General features: G+C 48.3%; 1 protein-coding gene across 7 annotated transcripts in view; it reads right to left on the bottom strand.

Moving 5' to 3' along the window:
- LOC119437550 (uncharacterized) overlaps nt 1–14,180 on the bottom strand; it is a 110,141-nt gene that overhangs the window by 60,256 nt on the left and 35,705 nt on the right. For all 7 annotated transcript variants that reach the window (XM_049660696.1, XM_037704550.2, XM_037704551.2 and 4 more), the window contains exon 7: nt 10,339–10,458. In XM_049660696.1, the coding sequence (XP_049516653.1) occupies nt 10,339–10,458 (120 nt within the window). The remainder of the gene's footprint in view (nt 1–10,338; nt 10,459–14,180) is intronic.

Here is a 14,180-nt window from a genome sequence, read left to right as displayed (position 1 = left end):
ACAGCACAGACAAGCCGGCACAGCGGGATCTGGGTGGGATCCATAGCCGCCAAGCAAACAGCTACGTCACGCGGCTGCGCAATCTCTCATTGGTTCCCCCCTCGTGCGGACCAGACGACATCACAGCCTAGCTGATGCTTTGACCAGCGAGAAAAAAGATGAGGACCGCTGCAGCAATGCGACCATGGCAGCAGCTATGACGGCCAGAACGCTCCCTGCACTCAACGTGCTGAGGCATTCAGTGGCGTGCGATGACATCCGCGAGATCATGTGCGCGCACTTATACGCCTTCCAGAAGGCGATCGTTCACGATTTGGGCATGAAGAAAACGCACATGGATAGTAGAACCTCGTTGATACGCTTTTCAAGGAAGCGTGGAAAAAAAATGCCGCAGTTTCGCCTCAAAGGTAAAGCAATGATTGCGATAGCAAATTAGCAGACAGCTGTAGGAAGTAAGGATAGTAGCTTTATCGGCTGTATAAATTTGTGAACATTCGCTTACTAACTAAACTAACAAGCACAGTGTCATGCACGCAAAGGTAGACACGAACACATCTCGCTCGATGACCGCAGAAACTCCCTGTCATAACGCTGGAGTAAGGAAGCGTGGCAGCAACAGCGAGCGAATTGACCTTTGCGCTGTCTCTCGCTTTAAAGCGAACGAAACGTCGAAAGCACTGCGCATACTAAGCTATCAGGCACTAGGTGCAATTTGTCAACATCGCAGATCGTTTTGAAGATGAGGCTAGTTGGTCTGATATGTTGTCTGAAAAAGTAAGCGCAAAACAATTACACAAATACACATGGAAAAGACGAGGACAAGCACTACTACCAACTGCTTGTTCCTTCAACACCCCACCGATTTTATATGCTCTTTTGAGTGCATGCGTCATGCTACTTCTTTAGGCCAAAGTGTGAAGCCGTATCAGCAGGAACTATTCTTGCACGTGTAAGAAGCAATGCCTCACAAAATCAAGCTCAGCCTTGTACAAAACAGTAGACTTTGGGAGACAGTTGAATGCTTGGTAACAAATAAGGCGTCCAAAGCCAAATGAGCCGTGTCACTTGCAGCCCTGCCTAGAATTACTGTCTACCACGCCTCGTATCCACACCCCGTAATATATGGGCTACCAAACGCATTTTTCTTCCTCGCCTTGACAGCATGCTACCCAAGTCTGTCGTTTACACACCGCTCGGTCTGGCCGATGTGAACCTTTTCACACGTCACAGGAATACAGCCCCCCGACAAGCATTCAACGAAAGGGCATTCACGCCTCGTTTGGCTCCCTTGTTTGCTGCGATGGCAAATCCTAGGAGAGAGGACGTGTTCGGGGCCAAGAACGCCACAGGAATATGATGCCTGCCCGTGACCTTCTTGAGGTTGTGCGAGATCTTGTGCATGTAAGGCAGGGGTTCTCAGGTACGTTCATCCCAAGGAACCCTGCTAAGCTCCATAAAGTGCCAAGAAACCCCCCCCCCCCCCCCCCCCCCCCCCCGATTTAACCGAATTATCGAGGGTATCAAGAAAACAAACAAATGCTGCACTACGTCAACACGGTTTTATTTACTCAATGAATCGTCAAATCTTGTTTCTATTTAGCACAAGACCAGTGCGGAAGCTGAAATTCTCTTCATCTCATGACTGATTAGCGCTAGCAGCGGCGAAGGCCTTGCGACATCCTTCGCGGCGCGCGTTTTCATCTGAGACGCGCTTTGCACCAACGGGCGCACATCCCGATTATTTTTTCGCCACTCAGCTGCTCGCCAACAAATTGTCCGTCCATCGCGATGTAGCCGGTGCTTTTTATCTTCGACAGCTTTGCACTGAGTAAAAGCGAAACTACTGCTTGCCGCAACCGCTGTTCATGGACGGCGACCTTGCGGTTCAGAAGGCAGGTGGCTGACGCACGCACCAACTTGGGGCCGTATTCTGAAACGTTCGCCTAGGCGAAATCAGCGTGCGCGCTGATTGGCTGGTTGAACAAAATTGAATGACGTCGGGCTCAACCACCCAATCAGCTCATCCAATTTTGCTAAAACAGCCAATCAGCGCACGCCTGAAAGCGAAAAAAGAAATTTCGCCTAGGCAAACGTTTCAGAATACGGCCCTTAAGTCAAAACGAAACTACCTTTCGCGGCAAGAAGTGCGGACGAAACCGCGGCCGCTATCGACGCGATCATGGACGGTCACTTTACGGTTCAGAAGGCAGGCGGCTGACAGACGCACCAAGTCAAAACGAAACTACCTTTCGCGGCAAGAAGTGCGGACGAAACTGCGGTCACTATCGACGCTGCCATAGGAGGCGACTACGCAGTTGTGAAGGCACGCAGCCGACGCGCGCATCGAGTGAAAACGAAACTACTATTTGCCACAACCGCTGCGGACGAAACTGCGGTGGTTATCGAAGCGATCAGAGATAGCGACTACGCACTTACGGAGGCACGTGGCTAGCCGCCAACGCGGTGTTACGCGCGGCGATAAACGCAAGAATAAAGGCTTTAAAGGCACAATTAGGCACGAAGCGCTTCGGCGTTGCTGTCAGTCACGTGCCGCGTACGATTGCCGCTGAGGACCACGGCGACGCGGACTGCGCCGCTTCGTTTCGGTTGGACGCTATGCCGTTCTTGCTCTTCTGCGGCGCGCATTTGCGGTGCTCCGCATTATTTTTTTTTATTTTTTTTTTCCGCCAACGTATATGTTGCGTTGGAGGTCAGCGCGCACGCTATCGGCACCTACCCTATCTACAAATAGGAGAAAGACGCATGGTGGTAAGTTACGGCCTCCGAGATTCAAGTGCGAAAGCTTAGGCGCGCTGCCCGTTCTCAGAGGTTGGGCGGCTACACGCTGCTTGCGTGTTTATTGCGCAGTTCGCGCGTTGCTGTTACGCACTGTGATGTGCTTTTTGACACTCGGGCATTCGTAATGGAGGTTCTTTGGATCAAGCGCACCTCGTGTTCGCCGTTTTAGACACTTGTCGAGAGCGGGACCAGGGAAAATTTATCAGTGGCTCGCGGAACCCCGAGCAGGGGCCTGCGGAACCCGTAGGTTCCGCGGAACCCACTTTGAGAACCCATGATGTAAGGCATAACCAAAGGTCTCACTGCAGGTCGCCGGGGTTCAACTCTTTCCCCTCCAGCTCTGTTTTTCACCTTCTGCAGAAGAGATTCAGCTACGGCAACTACAACCGACTTAGGGAAGCCCGCTGCCACAAGATGGCCAACCTGATTGTCAAAATTAAACTGCATCTGATGCGGGCACAATTTTCTAAGCGCACATTTCAAGCAGTGAAATGCAATGCCCCTCACGACTCGGCTTTTGGCACGTGGGAGACAAGCCCAACATACATAAAACATCAGTCTGGTGGGGTCGGCATGCGCAAGGCTGCAATCACTTCCCAGTGTGGACCACTTATAACGTAAGTCGCCGGAGTCACGAATATCCGCACTATACGCGGTACCGCACTACAGTTAAACCTGGATATAACGAAATTTACAAATTTCAGATAAACTTCATAATAAAGAGGATTTCGTTATATGCAGGTTCGGCACGAAAATTCGAAAAAGAAAGGCTTACCGTATTTACTCGATTCTAACGCACCCTCGATTGTAACGCGCACCCGTTTTCCGTTTTCATCGAAGCACTCATCCTTGCAATGTCACACCAGGTACTGGATGCGTGGACGCATGTCTGTTTCACACAAGCATGAGGCATCGGAAACGAAGAGCGAGCGTCACGATGGCGTTGTGTATAGTGCTACAGTAGAACCCTGCTGTTACGTCGTTTTCGGCCGGTCCCAGCACAGCTCCCATAGAACCCAATGCATTGGTAACTCCGCTGTTGCGTCGCAACTGTGGGACTGTTCCCACATCATACATTGCGAACTGCCACCCCGCGCCGGCCTGAGCAGCCATTTTGACTTTTCATGTCGCTTGGCTTGGTAGCTTGACGATGGCATTGGCCGCCCAAAGTGCCGGGGGCGACTATGACGTATTTTGGGTTTCTGTCAGCAAAAGTATGGCCCTTGAGATCCATATTTGCTATCTAAAGATGGTGTCTATGACGCGTTGTGGCCCTAAAATTGGTTTTGGCTCATAGATGTTCCGTATAAAGTCCAAGGGCGATAATGCAGTCGCCGCGCCGTACGCTGTATGGGCGAGTGAAAACGTGCGAGGGGAGTCGACGACGCAAGAAAGAAAGAAAGAAAGAAAGAAAGAAAGAAAGAAAGAAGAGCAGGGAGGAAGCGCGCCTTCTTCCGTTGCGCTCGAGGCACCGGCGAGGGAGTGAGGGACAGCGGGCGGCGTTGTACTGTACTGTACTCTGGCATCAACTGCACACTGCACGGCGGGTCGCGCGCGCCGCATCTTGAAAGCGATCTGCGTAGGTGCAGAGTCTAGGCAGTGTAGGTGCGTCGGCGGCTCGTAGCTTTGTGCGTGCTGTGTGTTCTCGGCACTCAGTTTGCGTTTAAGCGATAGACAACAGCACTAAGGTCACTTCGCTCGCTTCTGCCGCGGTGCTTCCACAGCGGCAGAAGCGCGTGTCTATGCTCATCGAGTGTGATGTGTCACAGCGTCTGCCAGTGCGTCAGCAACATCAACTGGAAAAGGAGAGTGCCGGTTGGCGGGCTAGGCCAGCTGCATGCAAGCAGCAGGATCAGGTTTGAATGAAGGAAGGGGGAAACTTGCGTGACCCGCAGCGGCAAGATCGCCGGGTCAAGGGATGCAGGCCCTCCTCGCACACGCTCGCACGAGCGACACGTGCACTCGCTTCGCATTCCGTCGCGGCGGAGAAGGTGCTTCCGATTGCTGCTCGCGCAAAAATGACAAAATTTGGGGCGAAATCTCTAGGTTGTCGGCGGGGAAAATTCGTTATTTCGAGGGGGTCTTCCGCTGCCACTTCGTTACGTAGAGTTCTCAAATACATGTGCTCCTATGGAGTAATGGCAGGGAATAAAAAAAACTTTGTTATATCCAGGAACTTGTTATATGGAGGTTCGATATAAGCAGGTTTAAGGGGGGAGGAGGGGATGAAAAATAACTTTTTTGTTTCTTGACAGAAAGGGCTGAAATTTGGCACACACACTGTACATTGCAATAGAGAGGCAAATCGAAAATTTCATTAAGATATCTTCATTAGTTTTTGTTTTATAAGAATTTACAAAAGTTTACAAGTTCCTTGCTCGTGGAAAGCCTGGCACAGTAACGAAACATGGTACGGAACTGGGAATACTGTGTATGTTTGCCCAAATGTCTAATCTATATCAAGACAGTGTTAGATTTTTTTTTAGTGCCCTCATAATTTTTTACTCGATATGACATGCATGTGACTTGTATTTCACTGCATAGAGCCATGTAGTTATTCTGAAATAATTAAATAATGCAAAAATAAATGAACATTTCAAGACTGTCTTGATGTGCAGCACAGTTTATGGATCACAGCAAAACAAACTGGACCAAAATCGGTCCAGCCATTGTTGTGCTATGCTTTCCACGAGCGAGGTGACCAACAAAAAAAACTCTATTGAGAAAACGAGCTGCAAAGTTTTGCAAGCAGTGCAGGTTTATTAGAAAGCAGCAGGGCGGTAATTTTTGGCATCAGTGCTGCCGAGCATCTTCTTGCACCTTTGCCTCTTCGTTTGGTGGGCTTTGAAAATTTCATAGCCTGGCTAGTCCATCAAATTGAACTTCCGTTCAGTTGTGGACATCGCGCGAAGGGAGTCGCGCACGCTGCATGCTCGCGATTCTGCCGTCACCGCTGACACGAAACGCGTCTGAATCGTGCGCCGTTCGGGCGACTATTTGTCCGGTGAATCTTCGGTTATCACACTGTAGCTCGTCGACGGTTGGGGCTCGCTCGGAGGCGGCGTGTCCGTGTCGCACGATGCACCAAACTAAGTACACCGTCTTTGCCGGCGATGGTGACCTTCGACCCGCGTCGATACGATCTCGGCTGATTCGCGCGGCCGTACACCGAGGCGCGGGAGCTTCCGTTGGCGCGTCTTCCGTCGACTGCGTTGTCGGTACCGATGGCACAGGGCAATTGTCGGTTTCGCTGCTTGAGTCAGACGGTGCAAGATAGCGCGGCACGTAATCCACGGTGCAAGGTAGCGCGGCACGTTCAGTCGGGTGCTCCTCCGCTTCTCCCGCTAATCGCCGTATTGTTCTCGCCGTAGGAGGCTTGCGCTTCCGTATTCCGAAGGCGTGCTTCGTCCAAACTTTCATCTCCAACAAGCGACGATCCATAAATAAAATGGGCGCTCACAGAAATCCGAATTCTGCATGTCAAGTGAAGACGCCGGCATGGTTTGCGAAGCAGACAACTGCGGTAGCCATCTTGCTCGCTGCCGCAGCAGTAACCAATGGGAAGACGCCTTTCACCACGGCAGCCAATCGGAGGCCCGCTTTCATCGGAGGGCCCGTGTGACTACCTCCAGCCATAGCCTCCTCTATAACTATATAGGAGGCTATGCTCCAGCAGATCCGCGCTTCTTTTGTGTTTGTGCGTTTGTGACAAGATGGCGACGACCGACGAATTGAGAAGCGGAACTACAGTGTACTAGAAGGGGCAGTGCAGCGCGCGGAGCCAGCGACCCATAGGGCGCCTGACGCCGCTGGTGGCGAAAGAAGCGGCGGCGCTGCAATCGCCCACTCTTGAATGCGGTTGCTTGCTTCGTGGCTTGGAAGCGCTTGCTATGGCGCTTGTTGGGTGCTGTTTCTCCCGCTTTTCTCTGAATGTGTGGTGCTAAAGCGCGCGAATGGCCCCTAAGCAACGCTTAAACCATTGTTTCGCCACTGGATGCAGCGCAGGGTACTCGCGAAGCAAAGAAACGGCGAAGTTTTCACCGTTTAAAGCGTCCGCAGACCCGGAGCGAAGAAGCGTTTGGGAACGTAATTTGCACAGATGCGATTAGAGGCTTACACATGATTCCGCAGTGTGTGAGCTACATTTTGAGCAGTGCTTCATCGTTAGAGGTTCTTTATTCTATGGCTAGAGACTATGTGCATTGGTTGAATGCCACGGAGATACGGATTCCGCGGGAGACGCCTACGATCTCTCGGGCGCTGTTCCCACCATTCCACATTTAAGCAAGCGCTTGCCTCCAAAGAGAAACGTGAGAAAGAGGAGGTCCGAAGATGTGTTTACCAACTGCTTCAGTGGGGGCAAATTTCACAGTGAATATATCATGGATGTTTTGCACATGATACATCATGCTTCCCCCTTGCAGGTCGGTTGCGAAGACCATGAAAAGAGCCTAACTGCACGTATGGTCGGGTTTTATGTTATCATGAGACTGCACTTTTTTGTGAAAGCCGAAAACAAATCCAAACTGCTGAGGAAGCGCAATTCAGCCAAACACCTTAAGCTAAGCAGGTTGAACTAGGTGTAGTGTAACTATCATATGGCATGTTCTATTTTTGTCTCCCTAACCTGCTCTGTTATTTTTTTTCACTTAATCTTGCTAAATGTGCGGATTTGCTGAAGCAAACCAAGCAGCTGCACAATTGTAGTTCATTTGTTGCCCATTACCATGGCAATGCTGTCACTGCATTAGTGTGGAAAGCTATTCCAGATATCAATGTTCTGTGCCCTACCTCGTATATGTGTTCTCATACTCTGTGATGCCTTATTGTTAGCATTTAGTTGCAGATTGCACAGACCATGAGCTTGTGCCCCTTTTGTGAAATTCTGTAGCACGTTTAGCTACTTTGCCATTTCACTGGAATTGCCGTTTGGCTTCCTGCATCATTGCTGTGCTATTCTTCTTCTGTTCATTTGTGTTTACTTTGTGGGTGGGACATGGTTTAACAACTGAATTTCAGTGATTTTTTCAGAATAAATTGCATCTGTGGACGTATGTGACTTTTTCAATTCGCGCATGTATGTTTCCTGTGTAGCTTTTTAATTTGTGAAAATTTCAGCTCGCTTAAACAGCAACGAGTCCAGCTGATTGGCGCAGTTTTTTTCTTTTTTATCTCTTTTTCAAGGCCGTCACCTAACTTGTCATTGGAAGGTGTAGCCAAGAACCACCATGCTTGTTCAGTGGCTATATGGTGTTGGGCTGCTGAGCACGAGGTCGCGGGATCGAATCCCGGCCATGGCGGCCGCATTTCGCTGGAGGCGAAATGCGAAAACACCCGTGTACTTAGATTTAGGTGCACGTTAAAGAACCCCAGGTGGTCCAAATTTCCGGAGTCCCCCACTACGGCGTGCCTCATAATCAGATCGTGGTTTTGGCACGTAAAACCCTATAAAAAAAGGTGTAACCAAGGAGATAACGAGTGTACAATGTACCTGCTTAATTTAAACTTGTTTTCGTTGTTGCGGGGACCAGCTACGTTTAATTCCCCTGTCACTCGGCCAGCCGATTGCGATTATGTACAGTCCGAATCTGATCGCTCACGATCGTAGACTCGTCTGCGCACTCAAGCTCTGTAAGCTTAACAAACTCGATTATGATTTCTGAACGTGTTAAAAAAGCTCATTTGGATGGGACTCAATTGCGATCCAAACTGCCTGTATTATCGAGAGCGTTATTCAAGCGGCGAGGATAGACGCGCTATAGTCATTTCAGAGACCGCTTTTCTTTCTGTGGCAAAAAAATAATAAAAAGCAGTACGCATTGTATTTTCTGATCATAAGCAGACAATACTCACTAAATAAACTACGTGCTTACGGGCAAAAATCTGAACAATGTTTCCAGCGCGTGCCAAGCATATACGAGCGTCGCAGTGGATGCGGGTGTGTCGTCTGCTTCTCTTCAAGAGTGTTCGATCGCAGCGCCGCCGCTACTGACGCCGCTGCCGGAGCCACGCGGAGAGTGCCGCCCGCTGCACTGCCCCTTCTAGTACACTGTAGCGGAACGGCGAAACTTTGAGCTTTCGAACGATACCAAGATGCGCTGGGTGGCGGGAAATGCGAGATATGGCTCCGCGAACGGCGGTGATTTTGCGCGATTTAAAGCTGTTTTCTCGCCCTGCGCACTGACAAATTCATTTTTTTCGGGCACTTTTAGCGCGTTTTCAGCCAAACCATTTTGATACAGCGTAGATTAGGCGTTGCAGATAACGAAATGCGGGGTTTCCAAAAACCGATTTTTCTCGTGATTTTCGCGATCTGATTCCCGCGTCCCCCCTTAACTATATAACCAAAACAACTATTTTATTGCGATAATGGACACTCCAGGCGCATTTCTGCCATCGCTGTCACGGTGCTCTATGTTCCGTATTCGCTTACTAAATAAATTAACAAGCACGGTGTCAAGCGCGCACAAGCAAACATGAACACATCTCGGTCGTTGACCGCGGGAACGAACTGTCAAAACGCTCGAGTGACGAAGCGCGGCGAGCGAATTGACCTTTGTGCCATCATGCCTCTCGCTTCAACCCGACCTATAAGCGGCGAAAACACGGCGTGCGGATGACTTTCCCCGTCGCAGATTGCTTTCAAGATAGGGCCAAGGCGATCGTATCGCCCAAGTGGATCGTCGCAGATTACGTCCTGCTCCGGTCCACTGAAACCGTTCCGCATTGCTTTGCTGGAGAAAATCCTCTCCTTCCGTTTGCGCCAGTCCCGGACAAAAGTTTCGGATTCTCCGAACGCCCGTGATGCGGCCCGATTTCCGTCCATCTCAGCACACATGATCACTTTCCTTTTAAATGCGGCATCATGATGAACTCGGTACTTCATGCTGATAGATAGAGCAGACGCTGGGAACGTGAAGACAGACGGTAGACTATTGCCTAAGCACGTGTACTGCAGCACACGGAGGAAGCTACGGTGGCTAGGCTTGAAAGTAGCTAGGCTCGACGTGCGGGCGAGGCGGCCATTTTGAAATGCCGACGGCTATATGGTAATGAAGATTTAGGGTCGTACTCGATTCTAACGCACACGCAATTTTTGGACCTGTTTTATCGGAAAAAAAGTACGCGTTAGATTCGAGTAAATACGGCATTTGTGGCTTGAGGGGAGCGTTTGCCGTCTAGGTTGACTGCCGAATTTACAGGCAGCTGCACTGTAACCGGTATTTCGTGTACCGCAACTGCACTATAAGCGATACGCGCATACATAGAGTGCTATGGGAAAATTAACGGGAGTCTGAAAAGACCATATTATATCCTGTCCTGCACTATAAGCGGTTATGTTATAAGTAGTGTATAGTGTAGCTGTCAATTGTGTAGGCACTACTGCAAAGTGCGCCCCATGCCAGCCTGCCATTCAGAGGGCTCCAATTCCCTCAGGGTGTTCCAGAATAGAACAGGAGGCAGCACTGTGTTCTGTAGCCTAGTCATGAAAAATATAAAAAAGAGGCCCCAAAGCTGGCCAATACGTGGCATGCTTACCTGTGGAGGTGGGACCACGCTGAGGAAGAGCAAAGCCGAGCCCAGTTCAGCCTGTCGCTGCAGCCCGGTGGAGGACCAGCCGGCACTTGGACAGCAGATGCTCCTTGCCAGGCTCCCATTCTGAAACCAGAAGTATCGAACAAGCTGGTAATTAGGGCTAGTTGCTCGGTCACGGTAACGAGTTTGACCAGTGCCGTGTCATGGGCAGAGCCAGAGAACAGCTGACACGCAAGTGAATTGAAGCCACTATAGTTAAAAATTTAGCGGCCAGGTGTGTGAGCACTGCTTCACTATCACTACTGCAAAAGAAACTGGCTGATTCAAACGGTTGTAACATCACATCACACCCCATTTGACATGCCCCCCGCCAAAGATCTAACAAAAACGACTACGTTTCTCGACATAAAAAGTTGGAAGTTAGTGCCCTGTGTTCTCATTCTTATGTCCGTCCTAGTCTTTTTTTACCCTACTGAACATCCCCTACAGTCGTTGAAGCTGCTACAAAAACATCACCCTAAACTGTGGCCACTACTCTCTGGACACTTTCCTCAGTATCTTCAAGTTCACTACCTGGTCAGCTCCGATTCGCTCAGAAAGACAACATGGTGAAATGTGTGTCCAGAATAGTAGCACTTTGGGTTGTGCAAATATGTAACATTTTCGTGGCACGAGAATCTTGTCAAACACTCATTATGAACAAAGGTTTTCAAGCACACCGATTCCAGTTTTTATGAGATTTTCTTTTGTCCTGGTATAGTTTGTGCTGAATATCTTTGACTCGTGCATTTGTTTAAAGGCAAATGCGAACAATAAAAAAATTAGGCAGAACCCATTTTATGACGACTCTTGATGGTAATGCATTTAGCATTGCATCAATACAGCGACACAACGTATTGCCACCGTCGAAAGTGACAATTTTTTGTCATTGACGAGCGGCACACACACCCAGTGGCCCAAGTTGGCATCAAAGAGCTTCGTTTCTTTTTAACGGGACTTGCCACGACAATCATTTTTAATTGGACATGAAAAAAAAAAAGACAAGAACATGCTACACATACGCCAATTTAAGACAATGGCTCTACGCGGGTATAAACGTAAAATAGCGGTGTATAAAGCCACACTAAAGACGTGGTTACAGTGCTTGCTCACCTGCGAGAATGAGACTAGTGATTAAGATGACAAATGATACGGTTAAAAAAAAGTTCACTTCTTCCAAGTATTTTGAAACAGTTTTAAAAGAAACATTGCTTCTTCTGACAAAAATGGGCAAGAGTGTGAAGGTATATGATGCGTAAAAATGCATTTAAAATAGCATACTTTTTTTTCACGATGAAAATGAGGACATTTAATTAAATGTGCAGAATGATAAGCTGCTCTCCACATTTCTCACAGGTCAGCGAGTCTCCTGATGCAGGTGTGTGCCATGTGTTGGTCATATTCGTAATCTAGAGTGCTACTTCCGATTGTCTAGGAAGTTTCAGTGGAAGACTCTTTTGCAATTGTGGTTTTGCCGAGTGCAATTTGTTTTGTTTCCACATCCCACTCACTCTGCCAGTGGTTTCGGAGCCTCTGGTGGACAAATCTCTTCATATCCCAACTTGGAACCTGGTTCACATCTGTAAAGCAGCTTCTGCCACATTCTGAGTTTGTATTTCATTTCCTAGTATTGAGCAGAATTTCCTGTGCCTGTACACAGCCACCATGTTTTTGTTATAATGATGGTGACCGTGAGGGGACTACGAAAACAGCGTGGGCCACAGCACGTTTGCATTTGTCAGTTGCCTGCGATGGCTAGATCCAAAGGTGCTGCAGCCGTCTTGTCATCTGTGAATGCCAATAAGTATCTTTATTACGATTCAGATGACAAATATACCACGGAGATGATTTAGCGAGAGCACCCTGCTGCGCCGTCTGCTTCATCGGAGATGAGGCGTCGTATGCTTCACTGCAGTGTGGCGACAGGCAGGCCACGCTTGCCAGTGTGAAAAATCGGTCACTGTGAGCCGCTTCTTGGTCACAGTCACAGTTGGTCGCGCAACCAGTTTACACTGATAAAGCGTTCTTTCAAAACTCCACTTCCATTAATTTCACAATAATAGGCCGATTATTAGAAAAAAAATATGAAGCCCAAGTTTCACTTTAAATATTACACAAAAAGCCCAGTGCTAGTACATCAGTATTAACTTCACATACAGTGTAGACCGCTTATAACTTAAGTCGCCGGAGTTGTGAATATCCGCACTAGTATAATCGTGAGGCTTATAGCGCGTGAAAAAAGACAAGGACGAAGGAAGAGGTGACACACACAGGCGCTAACTTGCAACAATATTTATTTCGAGAAAAGGACCCACACACATGCAAGTCATGCCCTGAGCTGATGACCGACAGCTTCAATGATCAGATCCTCCGCCTTCGTTTGGCAGGTTACCCCACACATGTCCTTATTAGCCTTGCTGAGAGCCTGCTGAGGTCGAAGTTATCAAAAACTTCTTCCAGCTTACCTTGTGTAGATAAGAAGAACGTAGCTGTCATTCCGTATATCCACAGCCTATCACACCGTTCAAAGAAAATAGGTCAACATGCGAATGTTAGGGTTGTGTTTTCAGCTTCTACAAGATTGCAATGTCTGTGCAGAGTAACCAGACCAGGCCTGTTCGAGAAGCGCATGTGCAAAAAGAAACACCAGGACCTGTTTGTTGAATGTGCGGGAGCAATTGTTTACAACTTTCTTCTAAGGTGTGGAAAAAATTACGTGGGACAAAGCGGAAGGTGCCTCAACGAGCGTTTAAAGGAACACCGGTATACTGTAGCAGAAAAGCGGGGTGGGTTCCTTGACGCTCACTGCAGGCATTGCAAGTGGGCTGATGCCGGGGCGGATGAAGGTGACCGCTCGACGTGTGCTCCAGCATACAGAGACTGTTCCATCGTGAGAAGAGCACGAGGAAGATTAACTCACGAAATTATCGAAGCAGAAATGATCGACAGGCTCGGGGATAACTGCATTTCACAACCACCGAATGGCCTTTCCCGCAAAGAGTTAGCTTACCTGCGTAATGGTGTGTAAGGCATTTTTGTAAACGGCGCATGTATGATGATGTATGCGAAAAAATTGTATATATGTGTGGGTCCTTTTCTCGAAATAAATATTGTTGCAAATATTACTGCACTATAAGCGGTACCAGACTAACCAAAATAACGATTTTCAAGGCCTGCACATATGCAAAACATGTAGGCTAAGCAGCCGCGCATATCCGAGAATCAAAGCGTGCGACCGGGAGTTTTGCATCCGTTTATATTTACAAACGTTGAAAGGTTAATTTCCAAGTACCCGCGGTCTTCACATAAAGCAAAGTAATAATAATTGGAAAAAAAAAATAGATGGCGACCGAATTTCAGGCGCTGTAGCGTCTCATATCCGGTGTCGAAAACATGGCGACCGCGGACCAAGTTACCGTAATTTGAGTGTTGCCCGTGCCCTCACTTTCGCAGCGATGGAAAAGACATTTTACTTTTTTTTTGGAGCAGATTTCAGAGCAGAAAAAAATGCTACTATGGAGCAGTCATAAGTGCTTTCAGAGCAGAAAAAAATGCTAGTTTGGAGTAGCTATTGGTGTTTTCGGAGCAGATGGCAAAATATGCCATACGACTCCTGGAGTTAAAAGTATCACCGAAGGATCTCAAATATTAACCTTTATGATGAAACATATTGCACATACAATAATCAACGCAAAGTGCAAGAAACAAACAATAAAAAAATGGATGGTTATTGAATGTGCAGTAAACTGAGCCACCAGTACTTGTGGCAGAAATGAGATGAAACTGGTAAGTTGAGCACTACATCA

Source organism: Dermacentor silvarum, chromosome 1, assembly GCF_013339745.2.
Source record: "Dermacentor silvarum isolate Dsil-2018 chromosome 1, BIME_Dsil_1.4, whole genome shotgun sequence".
NCBI classification, from domain to species: Eukaryota; Metazoa; Arthropoda; class Arachnida; order Ixodida; family Ixodidae; genus Dermacentor; species Dermacentor silvarum.
This window is presented reverse-complemented; position numbering and strand designations above follow the sequence as displayed.